Genomic DNA, 27,111 nt, shown 5'->3' with positions numbered 1-27,111 from the left:
TGCAGAGAAAACTATTTATGAAGTAAACATACAGACGGATGGTACACAGATATTGAAAAGTTGTGAGGCGGGTACACAAATGACTGAAACGCAAGAAACACGGTGCTTTAACATCCAAGCATTTATCTCTCTCGGAGAGGAGTTGCAAGTCGCAGACACCCATTCGAATAGGCTTGAGCAAAATAAGAGAATGTGTCCTGACAAGGGACTCTCATGGGACCCAGAAGAAGGAATGCAGATGTTGTTGGGCCTGGAGAAGGGCCTGGCCTGGAGGAGGAGGGCAGCAGGCCGAGAGGCACCGGCCCCTCCTCGCTCGAGGCTTCTGGGCTCCCCCTGGTCTCCGCTTTGCTCTGTGCGTTTCCATCTTCTCTCCGTGCGGGGTCGGTTTGTCCATTATGTTCCGGCTGTCACCCACCCTCCCCCGCCCCACCTCATACCCACAGCCACACGCGTGTAGACACGCACGCACACGCCCTGCTCCAGACTTGTATGTCTTCAGGTAAGTGGCCCGAACTAGCACCCCTGAAGCTGACTGCCTATTCCTGGGAGACAACCTGACTGGCCCCCCTGGAGCCAGACGCCCACGTCTCATCCATTCAGCTCCTATCAGAGGATCGAGGGGAACACCTTCTCAGAAAAAGGAGGCATCTGGGATGAGCAATCATCCTGACCAAGAGGTATCCGCCTCGGGATCCGTGGTTCATAACGACCCTATGAGGTAGGAAATGTAGCTTACGGTTCCGCGGCAGGAAGTGACAGAGCCAAGACTTGAAACCGGGTCTGTGTGACACAGAGCTCGACTCTGGGGCACTACCCACCTCGTCACCATCAGCGAAGTTCAGCCCACAGCTACCGTCCCAGACCCCAGCAGGTTACTGGCCCAGTGTGAGGCATTTATCACACTCAGCCCGATAGACAGGAAATAAGGATTTCACTTTATGAGAGGACTATGGCTGGAAGGGAGGAAGACGTCTCAGGAGAATCACCGGGCTCTGGAGACCAGGGGAGGCTCCTCCAAGCCTCTGGGTCTGTGGCTGCCATATTCACACCACAGGTGCTCAGGCTGTGAGAAGAGACTCATTTGAAACAATTCACCGAAAATCATGAGCAGGCATCTAGAGACCTTCAAGAGAAGCTGACACCTCTCTTCTGCACCCAGAATACAAAGTGCCTGCTGGCCTTTGGGACTATAGCTGCTCCTCTCACCTTCTGGAAGCTAAATTAGGAGGCGGGCCCCCCCTCAGAAAGCAAGGTGGAGGAGGAGACCCGACAGGCCTCTCCCACTGTGGAGGCCTCACCCGCACACAGGTACTTCTCAGCCTAAGTCCCCTTTCTCGTGGGAGCCTCTGAGCAGCACGGTGCCCCGGATGCCCCAAACTTGGCTTTGAGGGGTCTTTGCCCACCCCCAGTGGGGAGCTGCCCCACAGGAGGTACTTCATCAAGGTTCACTGTTAAGACAGACAGATGGATGCGGCTCTCGTGTCTCTCGCACTCCCACAGAGCCGACCCAAGCCCGAAGTGAGGCCCGTACAGAGGAGGTGAGCTCCCCACCCTAGCCTTGGATCTATGCACGTCTTATCATCTCTGGCACCTTTCAGGATGGGTCGTTGGATGAGTTGGAAAAGGTGCCACTGTGCCACTTCCCCTAAGAAGCGTCCCAAAGGCCTTGTGCCTCTGAATGAGACAAGGTGGCAGTCTCCTGGCTCCAAGTTTTCCCCAGAGATACTGCCACACGGCCAGGGGAGTACCCCCTTTCCCCAACCACCCCCCCTTCTCTGCCATTATAGTGGTAAAGGAAGTGGTTGCCATAAAGTTCAGGTCACACCGGCTCGGGGCTGCTAACCTGGTAGGGTGAACAGGGTGGCTCAGAGTCTGCCCCCAAGGTCTGCCTCTGGCCCCGACTCTCCCCACAGAGCTATCAGACTCGGGTACTCAAGGTGAGGTCATCAGCCAAGGTGATTATGGCACGTGCCCAATGGTGGCTGGCGGGGCACATTGAAATTCTGGATCTCCCAGCAGTCTGGGCCTGCCGTCACCCCCACCTTGGTGAGGTAGCCTCCACACTTAAAGGGTTGCTAGTGCCCAGAGAGGAGGTGCCCAGACCACGGCAGAGACCCTTTTGTCCCCCGGGGTCCGTTGATGTCCGTGGAAGATAAGCCTCTGGGCCTGGCCCCAACAATCAGGGACTAATTTTTGAGACAATTGGCAGGGTTCTGGCTGAGCGGCATGACCACTTCGGTGCCGGTCTCCGAGGTAGCCCGGGAGCACTTCCGGGTGCTGCGCATGTTGTAGAACTTCTCAGTGAGGTGCTTGCGAAACTTCTTGGTGAGGAAACAGTAGATGATGGGGTCTAAGACACAGTTGGTGCTAAGAAGGCAGAGGGTGACCTGATGGGCATCGTTAACAGACTGGTGGAAGTTGCCCCTCTGGATGTCCAGCTCAGCCAGGGTCCAGGGCAGCTGCACGACGTGGTGGGGCACGAAGCAGATGATGAACACGGCCAAGACCGTGCAGACCATCCACAGAGCCCGGCGCTTGACTTCCGCGTTACGCTGCAGCTGCACCGGCTGCGTGAGCAGCCTGCGGATGATGACCAGGTTGCAGAAGAGGATGAGGAGGAAGACGAGGAAGAAGCTGATCACGAGGAAGATGTGAACGACGAGGACAGGCGTGCTGCCCTTCTCATAATGCTCAAAGCAGCGCGTGATGTTGCCCGAGCCGGTCTGGTTCGGCACCACGTTGGTGGAGTCCAGGACGAAGAAGTAGGAGGCGGCGGACACGATGGCCACCCAGATCACCAGGGACACGGAGAAGCCACGCTTGCGGGTGGTGGCCTGGGCGGTCTTGATGGGCCGTGTCACCGCCTGGAAACGGTTGTAAGTGATGACAGCCAGGAAGGCCACTGAGCAGTAGGTGTTGATGAAGAAGAAGCAGCCGGCCAGGTTGCACAGGAATCTGGGGAGAATCCAGTTGCCCTGGTTGTGGTAGTAGATGATCCACAGGGGCAGAGTGACCAAGAAAAGCAGGTCAGCCATGGTGAGGTTCACCATGAAGATCTTTATCTCGTTGAGTTTCTTAGAAGGGTACAGGCAGGCAAAGACCCACAGCACGTAGCTGTTGGCGATCACCCCCAGCACAAAGATGATGCTGTAAACAATCGGGAAGAGGGTGTATCGAAACTCAGAGTCCACACGAGAAGAATCGTTTGGCTCCATCGCTACGTGTGGAAGGGACAGCTGGTCATAGAATCCTGCCCCGGCCTGGAAGATCACACAGGAATTTTGGTTAATGAAGGATCAAAAGGGAACTTTCTCATTTAATCAGTTCCAACACTCTTACTTTGCACATTTAAAAAGCTCTAAAACCGCGGTATCTTCTAATTAGTTGTCAGTATTTTTTTTTTTCTGAAGCAAATAATGGTGTGTTTTTAAAATGAACAGCATCTGAGGGGTGGCTGGGTGGCTCAGTCGATTGAGCGACCGACTTTGGCTCGGGTCATGATCTCGCGGTTGGTGAGTTCAAGCCCCGCGTCGGGCTCCGTGCCAACAGCTCGGAGCCTGGAGCCTGCTTCAGATTCTGTGTCTCCTTCTTTCTCTGTCCCTCCCCCACTCATGCTCTGTCTCTGTCTGTCTCAGAAGCAAATAAACATTAAAATTTTTTTTTAAATAAATAAATTAATTAAATTAAATAAACAGCATCTGAGATTCAATGAAATCAATGGCAATTAATGACAAGAATGGCAACAATTCGCGCTCCATTTTAAAGCATACCTTCTTATTCTTCGACTTATTTTGGCTTAAAGTTTTGGATCATCTACTTCTGATGATAAACTATATGAAAATGTATATTATAAAATGTTTATTTTTCTAAAAGCTTCCGAATATTTTTCTCTTGATGAAATCTGAAACACAAAATTGAGTGGTAAATGTTCTCTGTATTAAAAAATAATCTATGGGGCCGCCTGGCTGGCTCGGTCGATAAAGCATGCGACTCTTGATCTCGAGATCAGTGAGTTTGAGCCCCATGTTAGGGGTAGAGTTGCCATAAAAAATCACAATGATGGGGGCACCTAGGTGGCTCAGCAGTTAAGCATCGGGCTCTTGGTTTCAGCTCAGGTCATGATCTCACGGTTTGTGAGTTCTAGCAGAGCCTGCTTAAGATTCATTCTCTCTCTCCCTCTCTCTCCCCCTCTCTCTGCCCCTCCCACACACACTCTCTCTCTCTCAAAATAAATTTTAAAAATCATAATGATATAATAATAATTTATGTGTTCATACAAAATCTGGAAAGTACAGAGAATTCTATTTGGGTGACTCAAAGATGAAATATTAGCCAGTCATTAGAAAGAATGAGTTATATCTAATTGTACTGGCATGGAAAGTTGTCCCTGGATAATATTAAGTAAAACAAAATTTTAAAGATTTGTGTGGCCCCATTATATATATGTATATGACAGCTAGGAAATGATCTAGAAAGATATACCTTTAGGAGTTGACAGTGGTTTAATAACCTTTGGGAAGATGAGATGGGCTTGGTGCAAAGTTTATTTTATGCTTCTTCTGTTTGAACTTTTTAGGAGCATTTATTGCTATAGTAATTTTAAAAAACGTTTAATGAAAAAGAAAACTGGGGGAGCCTGGGTGACTCAGTTGGTTACGTGTCCAAATTTGGCTCAGGTTATGATCTCACAGTTCGTGCGTTCAAGCCCACATTGGGCTCTGCTCTGACAGCTCAGAGCCTAGAGCCTGCCTTGGATTCTGTGTCTCCCTCTCTGTCTGCCCCTCCCCTGCTTGTGCTCTGTCTCTCTGTGTCTCTCAAAAATAAATAAACGTTGAAAAAAAGAATTTTTTTTTTTTAAAGAAAACTATAGGAGTGCCTGGCTAGCCCAGTCAGTGGAGCATGCAACTCTTGATCTCAGGGTTGTAAGTTTTGAGTCCCATGTTGGATGCAGAGAATGCATAAAAATAAAATCTTAAAAAAACTGCCTCAAAGCTCCCTGTACTTCTTTGTAAATCCTAGAGCCGTTGTGATCACTTCGTGTTTGTGTGATTCATAACACTCTCCCATCTGACCTTGAGCACCAGGAGAACAAGGAACTTGTCTGTCTATTCAGCACTATTCCCAGCAGCATGAACCAACGAATAAAAGAATGGGCGATAAGGCTAGTTGATTACAACCATCTCTTTGGGAGCTCTGGAGCAGTGGAAACACTTGAAGAAGAAGCTCAAAAGATACTTATAGGCGAGTTTAAAGAAACACCTAGCTCTAAAAGCAGAAACACACCCATACATAGAGAGAACAAGCCATGATTGCCAGTGGGGTGGGGGTGGAGGGATGGGCAAAATAGGTGAAGGGGAGTGGGGGAATGCAGGCTTCCAGCTACGGAATGAACAAGTCACAGGAATAAAAGGTACCGTATAGGGAATATAGTCAATGGTACTTTAATAGTGTTGCATGGTGACTGATGGTGGCTACCCTTGTGGTGAGCATAGCATAACCTTAGACAGTTGTCAAATCACTGTGTTGGATGCCCCAAACTAGCGGAACATTGTGTATCAACTATACTTCAATTTAAAAAAGAAAAAAAGAGGGGCGCCTGGGTGGCTCCGTCAGTTGAACGTCCAGCTTCAGCTCAGGTCATGATTTCACGGTTCGCGAGTTCAAGCCCCGCATCGATCAGGCTCTGTGCTGACAGCTCGGAGCCTGGAGCCTGCTTCAGGTTCTGTGTCTCTCTCTTTCTCTGCCCCTCCCCTGCTCACGCTCTCTCTCTCTCTGCCACAGACTGAAGTTGGTGGTTGTCTTCAGGAAAAGCACTTCAGCAATTGAGTCATAAGCTGAACTTTGTTTTGGATCATCATTACCACTTGAAAAAAATGACTGACAGACTGTGGTTTTTCAAACTTGAGTATCATACTTTCTCAAATATGAACAAAGTGAACCCATCACCTCACGGAAAACAAATGACAGTATGTGTTGCCAATGAGAAAATTTGAATTTTCGAGAAAACTGGTATCTTGGGAAAATTGTATTTGTCAGTATGAGTTTGACAGCTTCTTAATGCTTAAAGAATTTTCTGATGAGATTGGTGGTGATATGAATGAATGCAATTGTCAAAAATCCTTTAATGAAAGATCTGTATTTGGAAGACCTGCATAACTTAGCGAACGGATATTTTCCAAATGAGGAAGACAGGTTTCAAAATTAGGCCTAGGCGAAAGAATCAAAGGCTGATGGGTGCCTGTGTGGCTCAGTCAGTTCAGCATCCGACTCGGGTTCAGGTCATGATCTCACGGTTCGTGGGTTCGAGCCCTGTATCAGTCTCTGTGCTGACAGCTCAAATCCTGGAGCCTGCTTCAGATTCTGTCTCTCTCTCTCTCTCTCTCTCTCTCTGCCCTTTCCCCACTTGTGCTCCGTCTCTCTCTCAAAAATAAATAAACATTAAAAAAATTAAGAAAAAAAAAGAATCAAAGGCCAAAACAAATCAATACACTGCTATGTAACAGATTACAGAAAGTTCATTGATATGATTCGGGGCTTCCACATTGCGACTAACTTTTAAGAAACTACCATTTGTGGAGATATCATCAATTATCTGAAAAAGATATCAAAATATCCCTCTCTGCACAAACACATATCTGTGCAAGGGCAGATTTTCTTACACATACCATGCTGGACTGAATGCAGAAGCAGATAGGACAATCCAGCTGCCTTCTAGTAAATCCATGCTTAAAGAGATTTGCAAAGAAACTTAAATCAAGGCTACTTTAAATTATTTATGTTCTGAAATTGTTGCTATTTTTTGCTACAAATGTTATTTGTGCTAACATGGAATGAGTTCATTATTGGCTTTTATACCTAAAAACAAAAATTTTTCCAATGTCTTGGTTTTAATTTTGAATATGGGAAATATTGATGGATACGACCCATGTAAACAAAAGCTCTCTGGGGCCCTCAATAATTTTTAAAGATAGAAAGAGATCTTGAGACTGGAAGATTTTAAATTTTTTTTTAACGTTTTAATTATTTTTGAGAGAGAGAGAGAGAGACAGAACGTGAATGGGGGAGGGGCAGAGAGAGAGGGAGACACAGAATCCGAAGTAGGCTTCAGGCTCTGAGCTGTCAGCACAGAGCCTGACACAGGGCTTGAACTCAGGAACTGCAAGATCGTGACCTGAGCCGAAGTAGGATGCTTAACCGTCTGAGCCACCCAGGTGCCCTGAGACCAGAAGATTTTTAAATCGCTGCTCCACAAGACAAAGAAAAAAGACACAAGCTGGTGGTTACTATGGGGAGGGGGGGTTGGGGATTACAGAGTGCACCTATTGTGATGAGCACCAAGTAACGTAGACTTGTTGAGTCACTGTATCGTACGCCTGAAACTCACGTAACACTGGATGTTAACTATACGAGAATTAAAGTTTTAGACTTGAATTAAAAACAATCGCTGCTCTACAATCTCAGCCCACACTCCCCTCCCTCCCCCCACCACCTTTCCTTTGAGCCCAAGATGCCCATCCATCTGAGACTGGCCTTGTTTCTTTCCCCTGCTGGACCTTCATGTCTTGGGGCACCCTGTTCCTGGGCCCTCAGAAAGGCGAGGAGGCAGCCCCACAGCTGAGCAATGCGTGTGCTCACTCTGGGTCTTTGAGGAAGTCATGTCCCTACTCACCCCCACCATCTACCCCACTCGTAAGTAAGTCCTTTCCTCTTCTTGGGTTTAGGCTCCAGCTTAGTGGGGTGGGGGCAACTCTCCACCGGAAACTGTCTTTCTGCAGCCAAAGAATCCAATCCAGGATATCGCCTCAGGCCCAGTCCCCTGTGCCACGCCTGCCCAGGCCTGTTGAGAAAGTCTTCCCACCAGGACCAGGAGCAGGGTAAGGCTTGCGAGGCATTCACATTGAGTGCAGATCTTAAGCGGACGCTGAAAACCTCACTGATCAAGATACATAATGTTTAATGCAATATCTTTCGAAAACTCAAAACAGTATTACAGAGAGTTCCTTTTGCCTCCGGTTCTGATATGGCTCTGCCTGGCACAGTTCTGATCCTGTGTCTTCATTGAAAATTTTGGTATTTTGATGGGGCGCCTGGGTGGCTCAGTCGGTTGAACGTCTGACTTCGGCTCAGGGCATGAGCTCACAGTCCGTGAGTTCGAGCCCTGCGTCAGGCTCTGTGCTGACAGCTCGGAGCCTGGAGCCTGCTTTGGATTCTGTGTCACCCTCTCTCTCTGCTCCTCCCCTGCTCATGCTCTGTCTCTCTCTGTCTCAGAAATAAATTAAAACATTAAAAACTTAATAAAAAAAAAAAGAAAATTTTGGTATTTTGTTCATCACAAAATTTTTTTCATTCATTGATTTTTTAAAGATTTTCTCACCATGTGAATGGAACACACACACAGGTTAGCCCAACTCACCCATTCAGTCACTCACTCATGTAGTCACTGAGCAAAGCATTCACTGGCTCCAGGCCCTGGTCAGAGTGCTGAGGCCTCAGAGAACAGACCCAGTCTCCACCCTTAAGTGGTTCACAGGTCATGTTGCAAAAGAGAGATTCAGAAGTAAAGTGACGAGTGTTAGAATGGTGGAGGTTCCAGAAGTTGGGGTAATTCCGAAATGGTGCCCGTAACCAGACTTGAGGGTCAGGGGTGACCCCCTCCCTATGCTGAAGGACGAGAAGGAGTTAGCCCGACGAGGAGCCCCAGGCAGAGGGACAACGTGTACAGAGGCCCGGAAGATTAGCAGAGGATGGACCTTGTTCTCAGGGAACTTGAGATGCTTGGTTTAGTTAAAGCTTAAAGGGGTGGGGGGGCTGGTGAGGAGAGAGGGGCCTACAAAGTAAGTATCAGTCAACTTAAGAAGGATCTTAAGGGGCACCGTCAGTTAAGCATCTGACTCTTGATTTAGGCTCAGATCATGATCTGAGGGTCATGACATAGAACCCCAAGTCTGGCTCTCCACTGGGCATGGAGCCTGCTTGGGATTCTCTCTCCCTCTCTCTCTCTCTCTCTGTCTCTCTCTGAATCTCTCTCTCTCTCTCTCTCTCTCTGCCCCAACCCATCCCACCCCACCCCCTCTAAAAAGAAAAAAGATAAGAAGCTTAGTTGAGCAACTAAATGCTGTGGGAAACTTATTTGTATCCTATAAAAAGGGGCTCCTGGGTGGCTCAGTCGGTTATGCGTCCAACTTCGGCTCAGGTCATAATCTCACAGCTCGTGAGTTCGAGCCCCACATTGGGCTCTGTGCTGACAGTTCAGAGCCTGGAGCCTGCTCCCAGTTCTGTGACTCCCTCTTCCTGCCCCTCTGCCACTCGTTCTCTGTCTCTCTCTCAAAAATAAACATTCAAAAAAATAAAAAAACAAAGCAACTGTAAAAAATATCTCTTAGACAAGTGGAAGAACTCAAGCACAGACTAAGTATCAGATGGAATTCAGAAATTAATGGTAATTTTATTAGGTGTGATAATGATATTATGGTTCTATATTTTTAATCCCTTATTAGGTATACATAGTGAAGTATTTATAGGTAGAATTATATGGGATCTCAATTTTGCATTAAAATATTCCAGGAAAAACATTCCTGCATGCTAATCTCCATTTCGCAGTTACCTTCCCTGGAACCCAATCTGTAACAAGATGTAATCAGGTCCGTCTGGTCCGAGAGGCTCCCCAGTCCACATGGCCCCTATAGGAGGCCCAGCAGAGGCCTCTTCCTTCTAGATATAGGGCCAGAATCAGTGTGTGTGTGGAGGGATGGGGGGTGGGTCTTGGGCTGAACTCCTGTCTCTGCCTAAAGCTCTGCCCCCAGTGACTCCAGTCCCCATCACCCTGACTCTTCCTACTTCTGCTACCTTCTCAGATCCTGTGACTCCTAGTGTCTTAGCCTTCATCCCAAACTTAGGACCCAGCTGTCCCTTTGAAGCAATGGAACCCTTTGACATCACCCAAAATGTAACTGCTGAGTCTTTTCTGGGTCTTGGGGGCTCAGACCTCTGTGCTTTTTTTCACGCTTCCCTCACTCTCGGCTGCCTACTAATCACCCTTTAAGACTGCTCTGGGAGCGCCTGGGTGGCTCAGTCTGGCTTCGGCTCAGGTCATGATCTCATGGCTCGTGAGTTCGAACCCCACATCGGGCTCACTGCTGTCAGTGTGGAGCCGGCTTCAGATCCTCTGTCCCCTCCCCTGGTCTCTCTCTCTCTGTCAAAAATAAATAAACATTTTAAAAGAAGAAGAAGAAGAAGAAGACTGCCCCGGCCCCGTTTCCTCCAACTAGTTTCTCCTAAGCCTCCCTGCCTCTTTCATGCCCTGCTTTCTGCCCCTAGACCTGGTTAAGGGCTCGTCCTCTGAGTTCCCATCGCTCACAGCTTCTTAGATCATCAAAATTGCCTGTTTGTCCTCCTGCCACGCTAAACAGTACCTCCTGGAGGGCAGAGAAAATGTCCATTCATTCACCCAACAGTTACTGATATCCTGTTGGGTGCTGGGCACTTTGTCGGGGATACTGCAGGAATAAAACAGGCAAGCTCCCTGCTCTCGAAGAGTTTAGTCTCTAGTCAGGTAAAACAGACAAAAACAAGTAGAGAGACAAAAGCACACAATAATTTCAAATTGTGATGAGTTCGATAAAAGAAATGAAAAGTGACATGATGAAGATTGGGTAAGGGGCTGCTTTAAATAGAGTGACCAGGGAAGGCTTCTCAGAGGAGGTGACCTACAAACAAAACCAGAGGAAGATTTGCCAAGAGGCCAATGAAGTGTAAACTTCAAGGCCCCTCCCTAGGTCTTGTATCTAACTGTGTATTTGCAATTTGGTAGCTTTTCTTCAAGAGGGCCTCCCAAATCGTATAACCTTTAGGGTCCTGCAAAAACCCAGATCTTCCCCTGGCTGAAATCTAAAAAATGAGAAGGAACAAGTCAAGAGAGAATCTAGAAGAGTATTCTACGCAAAGTATATCATGTGCAAAGGGCCTGCAGCAGGAGTAAGTTCATCATATTCCAAGATAGGAATAAAGGTGTCATGTTCAGGGAACTGAAAAGTCAGTGTGGACCTAGGGGAGCGAGAAATGGGAGGATCTGGATGAGATCAGAGGGCAACAGACCCAAATGGTTCCTAAGCGGTGGTAAGGAGTTTGCATTTTATTTGATGAGCACTGGAGGGCCCCTGGAGTATGTCAAGCAGGTGAGTAACATGATCTGAGTCCCCGACTGCAAGACAGAGAATAGATGATAGGGGACAAAGTAGAAGCAGAGAGACCATTTGGGAGGCAAGAGACGGCAGTGATGTGGACCACAAAGTGGTGTTTCTTATTCCTCTCTCCATCTCCAGCGCCAACAACACAAGCTGGGTCAGAGCTGGGCTGGTAAACATTCGTTGAGCGAACAAATACCTAGCAACCAACAATTTTGACCTCTTTGCAACAGCTGCAAGAGGACTGACTCCAGAAGATGGTCGAGGCCTGATCTGTCCCCTGACAGAAGAGTACCAGTAGAGGCGCGTGGGTGGCTTAGTCGGTTAACCGTCCGACTCTTGATTTTGGCTTAGGTCACGACCTCGAGGGTTGTGAGATCAAGCCCTGCGTTGGATTCTGTGCTGACAGTGCGGAGCTGGCTTGGGACTCTCTCTCCCTCTCTCTGTCCCTTCCCCACTTGTGCTCTCTCCCCCTCTCTCAAAATAAATAAATAAACTTAAAAAGAAAAGAAAAGAAGGGTCCCAGTAGCTGCCCGCTCCCCAGAGCAGCCTCCACACAGGGCTACAACCTTCCTACCTCAAAATGTGGTCCTTGGACCAGTAGCATCAGCATCACACATGAGTTTGTTACAAATACAGAATCTCACACTCCACCCCAGACCTGCTGTGTCAGAATCTGTATTTTAACAAGATTCCCAGGGGATTCGTGTGTGCCCTGAAGTTTGAGACGTGCTGTGCTTCAACACGCTTCCAGCCACATACTCGACTAATCTATCACCTTCCATGGGTCCCCAGTGCCCAGGACCGAGTCCAGGCTCCTTTCCCACCTTATCTCCCACCAGCGTTTTTTTACAACTTGCCCTGTATTCTAGCCACACTGAACGCTTTGCTGCTTCTCTAAAAACTCCATTTCTTCTCAGACCTCGGTGCCTTTGCACATGCTGTTGGGCCCCTGTTGAGAGTGTCTTTTGCCCATTGGTTTACCTAGCAGAATCTTGCTTATCTTTTAAGACCCAATCTAAAGAGTGCTTCCTCTAAGACACCCTCCCTGACTGTCCCGGGCAGAATAAGTAGGCTTCTTCTCCAGGTCACCATGGTCCTGGGCAATGTTCCTTAGTACAGCACCTGGCACAATGGGTTGTTACATATTAATTTCTATGGCCATTTCCTCATCAGTCTGGACCTTCTGGAGGGCAAGGACTAGGTCTTTTTCATCTCTTTATTTTCAATGTCAGACACCAGGGACTGAATGAATGAATGGCCACGCCCCTGATGATTATACAGAGGAAACCGGCATGAAGGAAACGTGTCCAGTCTCTCTGGGGAAGGCATCGTAGGATGGGGAGAACAACCCCTTTCTAGAGTCAGAAAGACCTGGGTTCTATACGAGCTCTGCCATTTGCGTGCTGTGTGACCTTGGGCAAGTGACTTCACCTCTCTGAGCTTCAGTTTCTTCAACTGCAAAATTTTGCAATTTTAACAACGGTTCCAAAACTGAGCGTGCAAAGTGGTCACAATGACCAGCAGGCCCCCCTCTCCCCATTGGCTCAGCTGCATGAAGCCAGGGAAGGGGACTACCGTCACCACTGTCCCAGGGGCTCTAACCCACATACTGGCTTTCCTGTCTCCTCTAGACGGGTCCTTAGGCTAATGCCAACAAAGCTTTCAACAGGTCAGGAAGGGAAGGAGCATTTAGAGGGAAAGAAGGCTGCAGGTCAGACCAATCAATTTCACACGCAGGCACAGCTCCCTGATGGCTGAAGTCTGGCAGCAGCCGAGGCCCAGCTCTCAGCTGGGGGTAGGGGAGGGGAGCCATAAATACTCATGGACACAGAAGAATTCTGCCATCTGAATCTCCCACCCTCTACCTTACAGAGCATTCAGCCTCAACACCCTACCATTCCCCTTCTGTCTGGGAACATCATCTGTCCCCCTGGAACCTGGAGAAAGGACTCCCATCCTCAGCTGAACAAACAGAGGGGAGGGACCACCCAGATCTGGGCAGAAGAAAGTATGTGCTAGTTACTTCCCCAGTAACTGGGCTGGGAAGCTGGGTTTACCAGCCAGACTGGCTCCTAACATTTTGGGGTCATTTGGGGTCAAAAGTACTAAAGTCTAAATATTTATAAGCTATAAATCACTCATATCCAAGTTCACGCACATCTCACACATCAGCAGCTCCTCACAGCACTGCAAGCCTGGGGGAAGTGGGGTGTGGGAGGGACACAGGCTCCAAGTGGGCATTTACACATGAATCCAAAAACTCCTTGCCTTGTGGGGAGGACATGACAGGAGGGGATCTGCAGTCGGCCTGCCCTGCGTCGACTTGGGCTCAGGTCATGATCTCGCGGTTTGTGAGTTCGAGCCCCGCATCGGGCTCTGGGTTGACAGCTCAGAGCCTGGAGCCTGCTTCCGATTCTGTGTCTCCCCCTGCTCTCTGCAACCCGCCCCCCCACCCTCCGCCCGCTCGTGCTCTGTGTCTGTCTCTCAATAATAAATAAACATTAAAAAAAATTAATAAAAAAAAGCAAATAAACGTTAAAAATATATATATTAAATGCAAAACTCCTAGAAGAAAACGTAAGGAGAAATCTTCATAACACTGGAATGAGCACCAATTACTTTGCATATGGCACCAGGACCACAAGAAACAAAAGCAAAAATAGACACATGGGGCTACATCAAACTTTCAAAATGTCTATAGCAAAGGAAACAGTCAACAAAGAAAAAGGCAGCCTGCAGAATGGGAGGAAATATTTGCATACCTTACATTGGATAAGGGGTTAATATTCAGAATATAGAAAGAACTTTTACAACTCAATAACAACAACAAAATAATAATAACTGATTTTAAAATGGAGCCAAGGACTTCAGTAGAGTTTCTTCAAATATGCAAACAGCAAACAAGCACATGAAAATATGCTCAATGCCACTAATCATCAGGGAAATGCAAACGAGAACCTCAACGACATTATCACCTCACACTTGGCAGATGGCCACTATCAAAACGGCAGAAAATAACAAGTGTTAGTAAGGATTTGGAGAAATTGGAATGCTTGCGTACTGTTGGTGGGAATATAGAATGATACAACCACTATGGAAAACAGTACAAGTTTCCTAAGAAAATTAAAAATAGAACTACCATATGACTCAGAAATCTCACTTGGGTATACTTCCAAAAGAACTGAAAACAAGATCTTGGGCTCAGTCAGGTGTCCAACACTTGATTTCAGCTCAGGTCGTGATCTTACAGTTGTGAGATCAAGCCCCACGTTGTGAGCCTGCTTAAGATTCTCTCTCTCTCTCTCTCTCTCTCTCTCTCTCTCTCTCTCTCTCTCTTTCTCTCTCTCTCTCTCTGTCCCTCTCCCCCAAGCTCTCACTCTTTCTCTCAAAAATAAAAAACAAAGGGGCGCCTGGGTGGCTCAGTCTGTTAAGCGTCCAACTTTCGCTCAGGTCATGATCTCGTGGTTTGTGAGTTTGAGCCCCGTGTCAGGCTATGTGCTGACAGCTAAGAGCCTGGAGCCTGCTTTGGATACTGTGTCTCCAGCTCTCTCTGCCCCTTCCCTGCTCATACTCTGTCTGTCTGTCTCTCTCTCTCAAAAACAAATAAACATTAAAAAAAATTTTAATAAAAAATAAAATTAAAAACAAAATTAAAACAAACACTTTAAAAAAAGAAAAGAAGAAAACAAGATCTTGCAGAAATATTTGCACACCCACGTTCATAGCAGTACTACTCACAATACCAACAGGTGGAAGCCACCCGAATGTTCATCGACAGATGAGTGGGTAAACAAAATGTAGTCTGTATGTACAATGTACTACTATGCAGCCTAAATCCTAAGGCGCCTGAGTGTCAGTTGGTTAAGCGTGCGACTTCGGCTCAGGTCATGATCTCACGGTCCGTGAGTTTGAGCCCCGCGTCGGGCTCTGTGCTGACAGCTCAGAGCCTGGAGCCTATTTCAGATTCTGTGTCTCCCTCTCTCTCTGCCCCTCCCCTGTTCATGCTCTGTCTCTCTCTGTCTCAAAAATAAATAAACGTTAAAAAAAATTAAAAAAAAAAAAAAGACTACAGACTCTGATCAGACAATCCTGGGTTCGAATTCTGCCTGTGTCTTGTCTCAGCTTGTGACCATCGTCAAGCACATCAGCCTCTGAGCCTCAGGTCCTTCCCCTGTAAATGGAGCTGATGATATTCCAAGCACATATCTTCCCAGAGTGCTGTGAATATTCGATGAATAATATGTGTAACGTGCTTGGCCCCATTCACGGTATTCACCATCAACGGCTTTTCTGTTGTGACTGGGACAGTCACATCTCCTTAAGGCAGCTGGTGGCAGTTGGCAAAATGCTGTCAGCTGATTCTTACTCAAGATAATTAATTTAACCTCCAATGGGCCTCTCGTTACTCATCTGTCAAAATAAAAATAAGAAGTGGCAGAAGAAGAATGCCTGGTTCATAGTGTTGTTATAAGGATTAAATAGAAAATACCTGATTCATGATAAAAGCTCAAGGAATGTTGGCTATTGTCAGTCTTACTTCTCGACCCGCTCCCTCCCCCCTCCCCACAGAGTTAGAGGTTCCATAGAGGTTCCATGACACAACACATCAGACTGCATTATAATGGATGTTGGTTTCTTTTTCCTTTGGGTTGGGAATTCCCTGGGTTCAAGACTTCTGACTTTCACCAGTATGTACGGTAGGGTCTCCTCCACAGCGAACATTCAAGGAACATCGGCTAATACACACACACACACACACACACACACACACTCACACACAGTCACATTTTGTCCTTCACCTTTCACTTCCAAAACCTCACCTACCAGCCTCAATCACTACCAGCCCTTAGATTCCCTGGGGTCTCTAAAACAAGATAGTTTAATCATTTCCCTTCTGTGAGTCCTACTTTTCTCATGTAGAAAATGACAATACTACCAGCACTGACCTCACAGGATAGCCCTGAGGTTGAAGGCAGATAAACCTCTAACGAACGTGCTGGGCATATAGTAAGTGCTCAGTAAGTAAGTTACTTCTATTCTGACCTCCCCTGTTGTTTGACATTTGGGCCCTGGCCTGGCCATGCTGCCATACTCTTTAAAGAGTCCCCTTGTGGAGCGGTTTCACTACCATTTCTCCAAGAAGCAGAGGATTTGAAGGGGAAATTAAGGGAGCAAGTGTCCTGACCTCTCGTGAATTCTGCACTGGGCTCCCCACAGTGTTTAATTCAAGGAGTCCAGCACCATGCTGGGTACATTTATGGATGAATGAATGGAATTCTTTGTCCAGAAGAGGTCAGGGACAGAGTATAGGGCCCTAGAGGCGGGGCTGGTCTGGGTGCCAGATTTTCCCAATTTCCCTTCTCACAGAGGGCCCTTCCCTGACCCCAGGAATATATATTGTGCTGGTGAGACTCACTCTCTGCTCAGCTGGTCTAAGACATCCTTGTGGAGTTGAGGGACCCTGAGCCTGGCCTGGTTCTTTCTTTCTGACTCCCAAATGCCCAGAGGGTATATGTGAGTCCCCCTCCTTCCTCCTCGCTTCTGGGAAGTAGGCCAGGGCAGGGAGGAGGGAGTGAGATGTACTTCTTCTCCTGTGGGCTTCCCCAGTGCTTCCGTTATACCAGGAATCCCACCAAAGGACTACGCCTCCCAGCCTGGGCGCTCCTGAGTCCTGCTGGTGCCCTCGTGGGTACCCGGGGCCTGGCCCAAGGGAAAACATAGGGTACAGGGCATAGGCCTCAAGGTCACACAGACCAGGATCGTCACCGTCACCGGGTCTGTTCTTTCCTAGTTGTGGTTTGGCTCTCAGGGCCTCCTCCCTTTCTTCATTTGCAAAAGGGTGATAATAAAGCCTTCCTCAGCAGGTCGTTGTAAGAACAGAATGAAGCAATCTACACAAGTGGTGACAGCTCAGTAATTGTGAGCTCCTCCCCAGCCCTCAGAAAATGCTTATTGAATGAATGAATGAATGAGTGAACAAATCAGCCATGCACCAAACCAGCAGCAACCCGGGGTAGCTGAAGAGAGATCGCAGGACTTGGATCTGGACCCTGACTCTGGCCTCAGCCACGCCTGCCACCACCTTGAGCCAGTGAGTCTCTTCCCCGCTCTGAGCCTTGTGATATGTATCTAAAAAGTGGTGGGGGCAGGGGCAACCTCAAGCATTGTTGTAAAAAGAAAGTAAGATGGTTAGGAGTGATAAAGGGTTCAGAAACAGTAAAGCACTTGATAAATTCAAATGGACTTTATGAACTATAAAGGGGCCCACACAGATGTTTGATGTGCTTCTCCCATCAGCCAACTGAGCTTAGCACCAAAAGCAGGCCCTAAGTAAGGGTCCCCCTCCTGCAGAACTGAGGAGGTGGGGAGGGGTTGCGAATGGTAGTCTTCCCCTCATGTAGTCTCTCTCTCTCTCTCTCTCTCTCTCTCTCTCTCTCTGGATCCTCTTTGGCTGAAGACACAAAGGAAGAAAGGTACACCGACCTTGCCGCTGGTTTGCTCAGCGATTCTGCTTCTGGGAACTGCTGGGCTGTACCAGACCCCCCTGCAGGTTGCTCGTGCCGCAGACACATGCGACTGTAGCCAGAGCCAACTCCCCAGGCCACATCACACAACCACAGGCACACGTGCACACACAAAGATTCACCAGAGACTTCTCTCCCCTCCCACCATGCTGCCAAGGAACCCAGTGGTGACTGGTCAGAGAGGTGGCTGGGCTGGGGACCCAGCATTTGCCCTTCTGGGAATGGGCTCCATCCCTAACCCCGACACACTGCCGCGGGACCAGTCAGGGAGTGCTCCCATGGCGTGGCTCAGCTGGTGGCCCCTCCTGAGCCAACCCTCATGGGGCTGGGGGAGATAGGGAGTAGGAGGGGCTGCTACGGACAAAGAGGAGAACCCCCTTCTCCTCACAGGCCTAGGGTGCAGAGTTGGGAGTCTGACTGTAAAAGGACAGTCAGACAGGATCCCAGCCTTTCATCACACCCCTTCCCACCCCAATACCAATCAGGAGCAGAAACTCCATCCTGGAGGCTCATTTTGTCACTAATGCCATAGGCTGTATAATTCCTTGCCCAAACCTTCATTGGACAGATGGGAAAACTGAAGCCCAGAGAAGAGAAAAGATTTGCCCTAGGTGACAACAGGATCGGGGGCAGAACTGGGGCCAGATGCTGGGCCTCCGGCTTGCTGTCCTTCCTAAATATGAACTTTATCACTCATCTATTCATTCATATTCTAAGATTATACTACTCACCAAACTCTGGGCGAAGGGTAAGGATAAGACAATGAACAAAAATTCCTCATCTGTAAGGCATTTAGAGTAAGGATTATGATGTCGGCAGTAACACACTGGTTCATTTTTGTGCAGCATGTTACGACTGACAAAGCATTTTCCCACCCAGCCTCTTACTTTATCCTCCTCCACAAAACCAAAGGTCAGTACTTTGAACCCCAATCTACAAAGGAGGAAAGTGACGCTCCTGAGTTGCCCAAGGTCCCAATCTGTAAACAACAGCTAAAGTCAAAATCCTGGCTGCCCACCCCAGGCCCAGGGCCATTTTCTTCATGGCCGGAGCAGACTTCTTTCTTTGGCTGGGCACCTAAAGGCAGGGACATCTTTCTCTTTACACACACACACACACACACACACACACACACACGCCAAGTATCTGGAACACAGCTGCATATTCAATCAGAGCGAATTCAGAGCTGCCTGCTTACAGAGAGATTCTACTGGTTCCCTCATCCTTCACAGATGAGCAAGTGTCTGGACAACAACCCCGGTTCTACCAAGCCCATCTCTGGCCAGCAAAGGACAAGGGGAGACCGGCTTGTGCCCTGTCCCTACCACCTGGGACCTGTTGTGGGAAACCGGTTGTGAGCCAGGCCCTCTGTACAAATAACCTGGGTCTCTTCATCATCCCCCAGGAATGCCTAGCAGCTCGTGAGTTCCTAAATGCCCAGCCCTGTAACATGCCCTCTAGGTCTCCAGACATTCCCACTGGGGAGACAGCATGGTCCTCATTCGACAAGGCAGGAAACTGCAGGGAGGCAGCACCACTTGCCCAAGGTCACACAGCTAGTCAAGTAGATGGCATCTGGCTCTCTGAGACCTAGACAGCTCCCTGTCATCACCATTATCAGCTCCCAGTGAGGTCTCTGAGGTCACTTCAGCACTGCCTTGGCCTCAGACAACCAAACAAGGGAGCTGGATCTCCTGGCAAGTTTGGTCACGAAGAATCCTTTCTAAACACGACCGAGACTCTGGGCCCGAGGAAGATGCCGAAACACCCGTTTGCTTAGGCGCAGGCCAGGGGCAGGACCTCAGTCTCCCGAGTACATTTTCACGTGCCTCCCCCTTGCTCAGCCACAGCGGGGACCCCACCCCCCTTACCTGTATCAGGAACAGTGGCTGCAGCAGCGGAATCTGAGCGTCTGTCTGTAGACCCAGCCTCTGTGCTATCTGGAAATTGCAGAAGTGAGGAAACAGAACACACCATTGCCAAGTCACCCCCCGGAGGAAATACTGTGACCCTGGGGCTCCTCCAACAGATGGTATAGGAACCTCCACGCCGGGCCACTGGGCCCCGGCCACTGCTCAGAGGGTTCTCACAGAGCCAGGAGCAGGGTGGGGCATGGGCAGTGACCAGCATGCCAGGCAGCTGGGATAAGAGAGAGAAAACAGAAAGTGAGAGCGCATATTCTTAGGAGAGAGAGAAACAGCATGAGAGCGAGGAAGAGAGAAGTGAGAGACCAAGCAAACGGGAGAGGGAGAGAGGGGGGACAATCAGGAAAGAAGTGAGAGATGGGAGGAGAGAGGCACACAGAGAAAGGCAGACGGATGTAAACACAGACAGAGAGCGTGAGAGGAATGAGGAGACACGAGGGCAGGAACCAAGGGAATTAAAGGAGAACGTGATGAGACAGACGGTGAGCGTGTTCCTGGTGCCCATGCGTGCACATCTGCGTGTCTGTGGATGGGTGTGAGGGAAAAAATGAAAGAAAGGCGGAGAGGGAGAGACAGCTAGAACACGAAGAGGAAGAAGGGAGGAGCTCATAAGCGCTGCCGTGGTCAGTGGCGTGACTGGGCTGGGCATCGCTGGTCACCAAGAAGCACCAAGCCCGAGGAACCAGCGTGCTGAGGGGCTGTAGGAGGGAGCAGGCGCCCCAAGACCCTGAGCAGGAGTTTGGCACCGTGCCAGTTCATGGGAGTAAGTGAGGGTGAATAGGTGTGGGCAACAGACTGGGGGAACGCAGATGAGTTTGTGAATGTGAGTGCGTGCGTGCTCGTGTACCTGTATGCGTGAGAAAGTCAGTTGGGTGGAAGCTTTGTGTGCATGTAAGTGAGAGATGAGCCAGAGCTCCCTGCCTCAGTTTCCAGTCCATTTACCCACTCATTCATTCAATCAGGAAATTACTAAGTACGCCCAGGCACCAGGCACTGTGGAAGACCCTACCTACAAAAGCAAGGTGCTCACGTATCAGCCAAACCCAACACCCTCCTACACAGAGAGGGAAGCAGGCCTAGACGGGACTAGGGTCCCAAAGTGACGCAGGTGCAAAGCAGAGCCAGCAGAGGCTCCTGCCTCGCCATTCAGGATCCAGCCTCAGCTCCGCACTGTGTGACTGGGCTAGCTTCCTCCTGCCGACTGGGACCCTGCAACTGTACCTTATCAAAGCCACAAATGCATCTCAAAGGACAAATCGCTTTTAACGTGTGCCTCAGCCCTAAAGAACTAGAGCCAAAAGTCTGCCCCTGCCCCAGCTCCACCCCCATCACACACAGGCAGACACGTTCACACCTCTCCCATATATAAGCCTTGCACGCGCATGTACCCTCAATGCACATTATCGTGCAGACGCCAATTTACAATCACATCCCTCCACTCCCATGTGCGCTCAGACACTCAGGTGCCTAGGTCTGTCACCCCTCACTCATACCTGCCCAGTTATGTCTTTCCTCATGCCCAGTCACGTACGCTTCACATTCACCCGCCACACACACTCGCCTCACATCCCAGCATGCGGTCCGGGCCTCCTGTTAGGAACTTTGAAGAGGCCCCGTTTGGTCATCCCTCCCCAGCTCCCATAGAGGCATCTTGAGTCTTGAGTGCCCTGAGACACAAGAGACCATGGTCTACTCACTGCATTGCCAAGGCCCTAGCTCCGCTCCCCAACTCAGATCCTCTTTCCCTGAAGTGGCTTCACCTTCTCAGCCATCCTCCATCCCCCACACGCCATGAGAGACATCAGCCCGGAAGGACCTCCAGGATCAGCCAGCCCCACCCCTCCCACCATCTGACCACAGACTCCCAATTTGTGTCCAATTGGATTTGACTCTGGATTTGTGTCAAATCCAGAACTATTTGGCTCGGCCTTGTTTTTCAACAGTCCTTTATTCATGTTCTTGTGATGGATGTTTCAGGACCTCTTTTGACATGATCAATAAGCAGGGTAGGTAGGCAGAGATTGTCAACATTTTATTCCTCATTTCTTCTCACACCCACATCCATTGTGTTAGCAAATTTGGTCGGTTCTACATATAAACCTGAATCTAATCAAGCCTTGGGGAACACTAGGTAAGGGTATTTGGGACCTGTGTGTACTATCGTTTTTTTTTGGTTTTTTTTTTTAAGTAATCTCTACACCCAACGCGGGGCTCAAACTCACGACCCTGAGAGCAAGAGCCGCACACTCCACCGACCGAGCCAGCCATGTACCCCCTCTGTGTACTATCTTTGCAACTTCCCATGAATCTACGATTATTTCAACTTTTTTTTTTTTTAATGTTTATTTTTTTTGAGGGAGAGAGAGACAGAGTGTGAGCAGGGGAGGGTCAGAGAGAGAGGGAGACACAGAATCCGAAGAAGGCTCCAGGCTCTGAGCTGTTAGCATGGAGCCCGACGCGGGGCTCGAACTCATGAACCATGAGATCATGACCTGAGCCAAAGCTGGACGCTCAACCGACTGAGCCACCCAGGCGCCCCAAATCTACGATTATTTCAAAATAAAGGGTTAAAAATAATAACTAAAAATCCACACAAAAGAACACAGTGGAAAGGGACTCAAGAGGAGACATCCTCTTGAGGAATAATAAAAGTGCTAACAATAATAATCCAATGCTATTTAACACATGGTGGGCACTTACTGTGTTTCAGGCAGTTGTACCCTATGTAATTGCTTTATATATGTTATTGTGTATGTCCTTACCATATTCCTCTGAAGTAGGTGCATTCATCATTATCTCCAATTTAGACACAAGGAAATTGAGGCAAACAGAAGCTGAGTAGCTTGCCAAAGTCACCCAGCTTATATGTGGCAGAACTAAAATTTGAACCGAGATAATCTGGCCTCGGAGCCCATTCTAGATCTCAACCACCGTGCTGGAGTGTGAATAAATGGGGACCAGAAAAAAAATGTTAAGAATAAAATAAAAACATATATCAGGGTACTGAAAAGAGATGCACACTCAAATGGGCAATCTGAGGGAAAAGGGACCACTTAAAGAGGTGAGGGCAGGGCTAGAGAACCAAAAGGAACCCTGTAGTACTCCAAGGCTCCCAAGAGTGGGTGCCTTCACCATTCGAAAGGCTGGAGAGGGAGAAGTTCTGGAACCCAAGGGTAGCTATTTGGAGAGGGCTGCCAGGCAGGAGCTGTGGCCTTGGGTAAGAAGTTGCGCTAATCCCCCGATGACTGATCTCTTGCCAGTGCCTCCCCTTGGACTGCCCCGGAGTCCAACCAGAAGCAAGGGATAAGGGTAACGTAGTCCATACAAATCAGCCTCCGGAGGCACAGAGTGGGGTGGAGAAGTAAGATCTAGAGGGCAAAACAGAAGATATCCAGGACAGCCAGATTTGAGAAAATCAGGGAGAATTTAACATGGACAGAATTTTAGATGACTCTAAGGAATTATTGTTAATTTCATTAAGTGATAATAATGGTGTGGTTATATAAGAAACTATTCATATATATGGAAATATTTGGAAATGAAGTTCCAGGGGAATTGCTTTAAAATATTACAGCAAAATAAGAAGAGAGGAAAGAAGGGGGATGGGAAGGATGGAATGGGAGAAAGAGGAGAAGGAAGGATGGAAAAAGGGAAGGAAGGAAGGAAGGGAAGGAGGGAGGGAGGGAGGAAAATAATGCGGCAAAATATTGAATCTAGGTAATGGGTGTTGAAACGGGCTGAATAATGACCCTCAAAGGTATCAGGTCCTAATCCTTGGAACATGTAACTGTTACCTTATATGCCAAAGATTTTTCAGGTGTTGTTAAATTAATGCTCCTGAGATGGGGAGATCATCCTGAATAATCCAAATGAGCCTTAATACAATCACAAGTATCTGTATAAGAAAGAAGCTAAGGGAAATTTGATTACAGACTGAAGAGAAGGCAATGTGGCCACAGAGGCGGGGTGACATGGCCAAAAGCCAGGAATGCTGGTAGCCACGAGGCACTGGGAAACAGATTCAGTCCTAGAGCCTCTGCAGGGAGCACACAGCCCTGCTGACTCCCTACCCATTGATACTGATTTTGGACTTCTGGCCTCTAGAACTGTTAAGAGAATAAACGTGTGTTTATTGCAGTCATTTGTGACAGCAGCTATAGGAAATGAATACAGGTATATAGAGACTTATTTTACTCTTCCCTCTCTTTTTGTGTCTGTTTAAAAACCTTTCTAATAAAGTTGGTGTGGCACACAGCCAAATCATAACGCTACCTATGAAGTGGTGTTGCCAAGGAAATAGAATCAGCAAGTTCAACCACCAGTTTACCAGAAACACAGAAAAGGACCAGATCATAGGGATACACTCAGCAAACTCAGACAAGAGAAAATGTAAACGACCTGGCCCCCTCAACAAATACATATTTCTAATTTTATTTATTTATTTTGAGAGAGAGAATGATCAGGGGAGGGGCAGAGAGAAAGGGAGAGAGAGGATCCCAAGCAGGCTCCGCACTGTCAGCAACGCCCAGTGCGGGGCTCAAACTCACGAACTGTGAGATCATGACCTGAGCTGAAATCAAGAGTCAGACACCTAAACGACTAAGCCACCCAGGCAGCCCTAAATACAGTTAATTTAAACTTTAAATGATAAATAGATAGATAGATAGATAGATAGATAGATAGATAAATGATAGGTAGACAGACGTATATAGATGGATGGATGGATCCAAAATCTGACCACTTTGAACCATCTCCAGTGCTTTGGCCCTGGTCCAAGCCACCATCATCCCTCACTAGATGTAGCCCCTCACTGGTCTCCCTTCCACCCTTGCACACCCTTTAATCTGTTCTCAATACGGCTGTGCAGTTGAACTTTTATACATCAGTCAGATCACATCCTTTCTCCGCTCAAGGAGAAAGGGCCCTGTAAGGCTTGACCTCATCTCCTACTTCTTTCTCCCCACCTTTTAGTCACACTGGCCCTTCTCCTCCACCTCAACACACTGGGCACATTCCTGCTTGGAGCTTTTGCACCTCCTGTGCTCTCTGCCTAGAACATTCTTCCCCACACACTCAGAGTTATTCAAATGCCACTTTCTCAGTGAGGACTTTCCTGATAACCCCAAAAAATTGCAGCCATCCCCCAGCACGCCCTAGGCCCCTACCCTGTTTTCTTTTCCTCCACAGCACTTATCTAACACACCATATATTTTAGTTGTTTACTTTGCTCATTATCTGACTCTCAACTAAATTGTAAGTTCCTTGAGAGCAGGAATTTATTTGTAGATACTGATGCAAATCATCGGCAATTCATTAGGGAAAAAATAATCATAAAATTAGATCCTTATCTCACACTATGTCCAGAATTAAATTCCAACTGGCATAAAGACCTAATTATGAAAAGCAAAATACAAAGAGTTTTGGGGGGAAAAAGTAGAGGACAATATCTTTATGATATAAGGGTCAAGGAAAAATTTTTTAATTAAGACATAGAAATTATAAATAACAAAGAAAGGTTGGATAAATCTGACCACATAAAGTTTAAAACTGTGTACATCAAAACAAAACAAAACTGTGTACATCAAAAGATATGGTAAAGAGAGGAAGACACAAGTCACAGACCAGCAGAAAATATTTGCAATACATGTAACAAAGGATTTTCAAGCATAATATAATATAAATTCCTTCAAATCAGTAACTTAGAGACAAGACCAATAGAAAAATGGGTCAAGAAAGGAGGAGGCAATTGACAGAAGAAAAAGCCTGAATGGCTATGAAACATAAAATGTAATCAGCAGGAGTAACTGGGTGGCTCAGTCAATTAAGCGTCTGACTTTGGCTCAGCTCGTGATCTCATAGTTCATGACTTTGGGCCCTGCATCGGGCTCTGCACTGAGAGTGAGGAGCCCACTTGGGATTCTCTCTCTCTCCCTCTCTCTGACTGTCCCCCATGCATGTGGGCATGTATGTGAGTGCCCCCCCCTCTCTAAATAGATGAATAAACTTAAAAAATATATATGATCAACATTTCAGGCAATCAGGAGTTCAGATTAAAACAACCAACCACCAGATTGGAAAAAATTAAAGTCTGCCAATTCCAAGTATCAGGGAGGATGTAGAACAACGGAAACTCTCATTGTGCTGCTAAAAAGATAGTACAAAAGGCACTACATCTTGGAAATTAATTTTATAATAAAGTTGAAAATATGCACATCCTTCCTAGGTATACACCAGAAATACTAATATTTCCTGTATACAAGGAAACGTATATTTGCATGTTTTCGCAATACAATCCTGTGCATATGTTAAAGTGAACAGAGCCACATATAACAACATGAACAATAAACGAATAAAACAAGGATAAATACAGCAGGATACTATTTCTTAAAACTATGACTGCCGGTGGACACAATACATATGCATTGATATAGAAAAACAAATTCAGGATATGATTATCTCTGGGGAGGGAGGGAGAGGGCAGGACTGGTGAGGTACACAGGGGGCTATTACACCTGTATGTTCTGTTTAATTGGTGGCAGGTGCAAAGGTGTTTGTCATATTTATGCATACAAGTCAAGAAACATGCCCCATCATATATCGAGATTTACCGGAAGGTTACAGCGATTAAGACAGATGTTATAAGCACACAGGCAGATAATTAGTGCCAATGAACAGACTAGAGAAAGAGTCTCTGGAGGCAGGGATCACCACAAACCCAGAGACCTCTGGGAGCCAAAAAGTAACTTGGGCAGGATGTTCCTTCTGAGACCCCTTTCTGGGATGCCAGCCCTCATGCCCGGCGGCCCTGAATCCTCCTTCCTCCTCACTGTAACCTCGGTTTCTCTCTCTGCTTCTCTCTGGCTCTCCTGAGCACGTGCGCCACCTCTTATTCTCCCTCAGACTTTGGGAGTTGGAGTCCCGCTCTGCCATTCAACAACTGGGCCACCCGAGGCTCAGATTCTTCATCCATAAAGTGAGGACGGCACCACTAGGCTCACACAGGGATCAGGTCTGCTGAGGACAGACACGTATGGGCAGCTAGTCCCCACTCTCCTCTTTCCTCTTCCTCCTCTTCCCCCATGTCCTCTCCTTCCCTGGTCAGGCTGAGTCCCACCTGCTTTCACTCTCCAGCCTGGGCCTACCTGCAACAGCACACCCGCTCCCCTCCCCTGGACGGCCTCACCGCCTCACCACACACCTTGCACTGGATCTGAAAGGAAGCCTCAGGGGGGTGGCCAGGGCCCTCAAGGGTTCAATCTTGAACTTGCTTATTTGCTACCTCTTTAAAATATAGAAAAAAATTCATTAAAAATAAATTAAAAAGAAGTAGGCTCTGGGCTCAGACTTACCTATGTCTAAATTCCGTTGTTTTCTCCTGGCTGTGGGATATTGGGCAAGTTTTTTAACCTCTCTGAGCCTATTTATATCTAAACATAGCTTTAAAACAAGAATAATAGTATATACTTCATAAAGGAA

The 27,111-nt window shown here is 47.7% G+C and overlaps 1 protein-coding gene across 2 annotated transcripts; it reads right to left on the bottom strand.

Annotated features, from left to right (window-relative positions):
• On the bottom strand, positions 1 to 27,111 carry PTAFR (platelet activating factor receptor). Of its 2 annotated transcripts, none has more exons than XM_058718417.1 (2): positions 26,985 to 27,111; positions 1 to 3,260 (listed from the first exon to the last, which is right to left on the bottom strand). In XM_058718417.1, exon 2 carries the CDS (start codon positions 3,213 to 3,215, stop codon positions 2,187 to 2,189), a length of 1,029 nt encoding a protein of 342 aa, XP_058574400.1. In that variant the 5' UTR covers positions 3,216 to 3,260; positions 26,985 to 27,111; the 3' UTR covers positions 1 to 2,186. The 2 variants fall into 2 exon arrangements, with proteins under 2 accessions (XP_058574400.1, XP_058574399.1); XM_058718416.1 differs by lacking the exon at positions 26,985 to 27,111 and adding an exon at positions 19,582 to 20,200.

The sequence above is a fragment of the Neofelis nebulosa genome, chromosome 2 (assembly GCF_028018385.1).
Source record: "Neofelis nebulosa isolate mNeoNeb1 chromosome 2, mNeoNeb1.pri, whole genome shotgun sequence".
Taxonomy (NCBI): Eukaryota; Metazoa; Chordata; class Mammalia; order Carnivora; family Felidae; genus Neofelis; species Neofelis nebulosa.
The sequence above is the reverse complement of the archived record's forward strand: the minus strand, read 5'-3'. Positions and strand labels throughout refer to the sequence as shown.

What these genes read in the sequence shown, in the direction of transcription:
- PTAFR (XM_058718417.1), bottom strand. Translation starts at nt 3,215, where the DNA reads ATGGAGCCAAACGATTCTTCTCGTGTGGACTCTGAGTTTCGATACACC.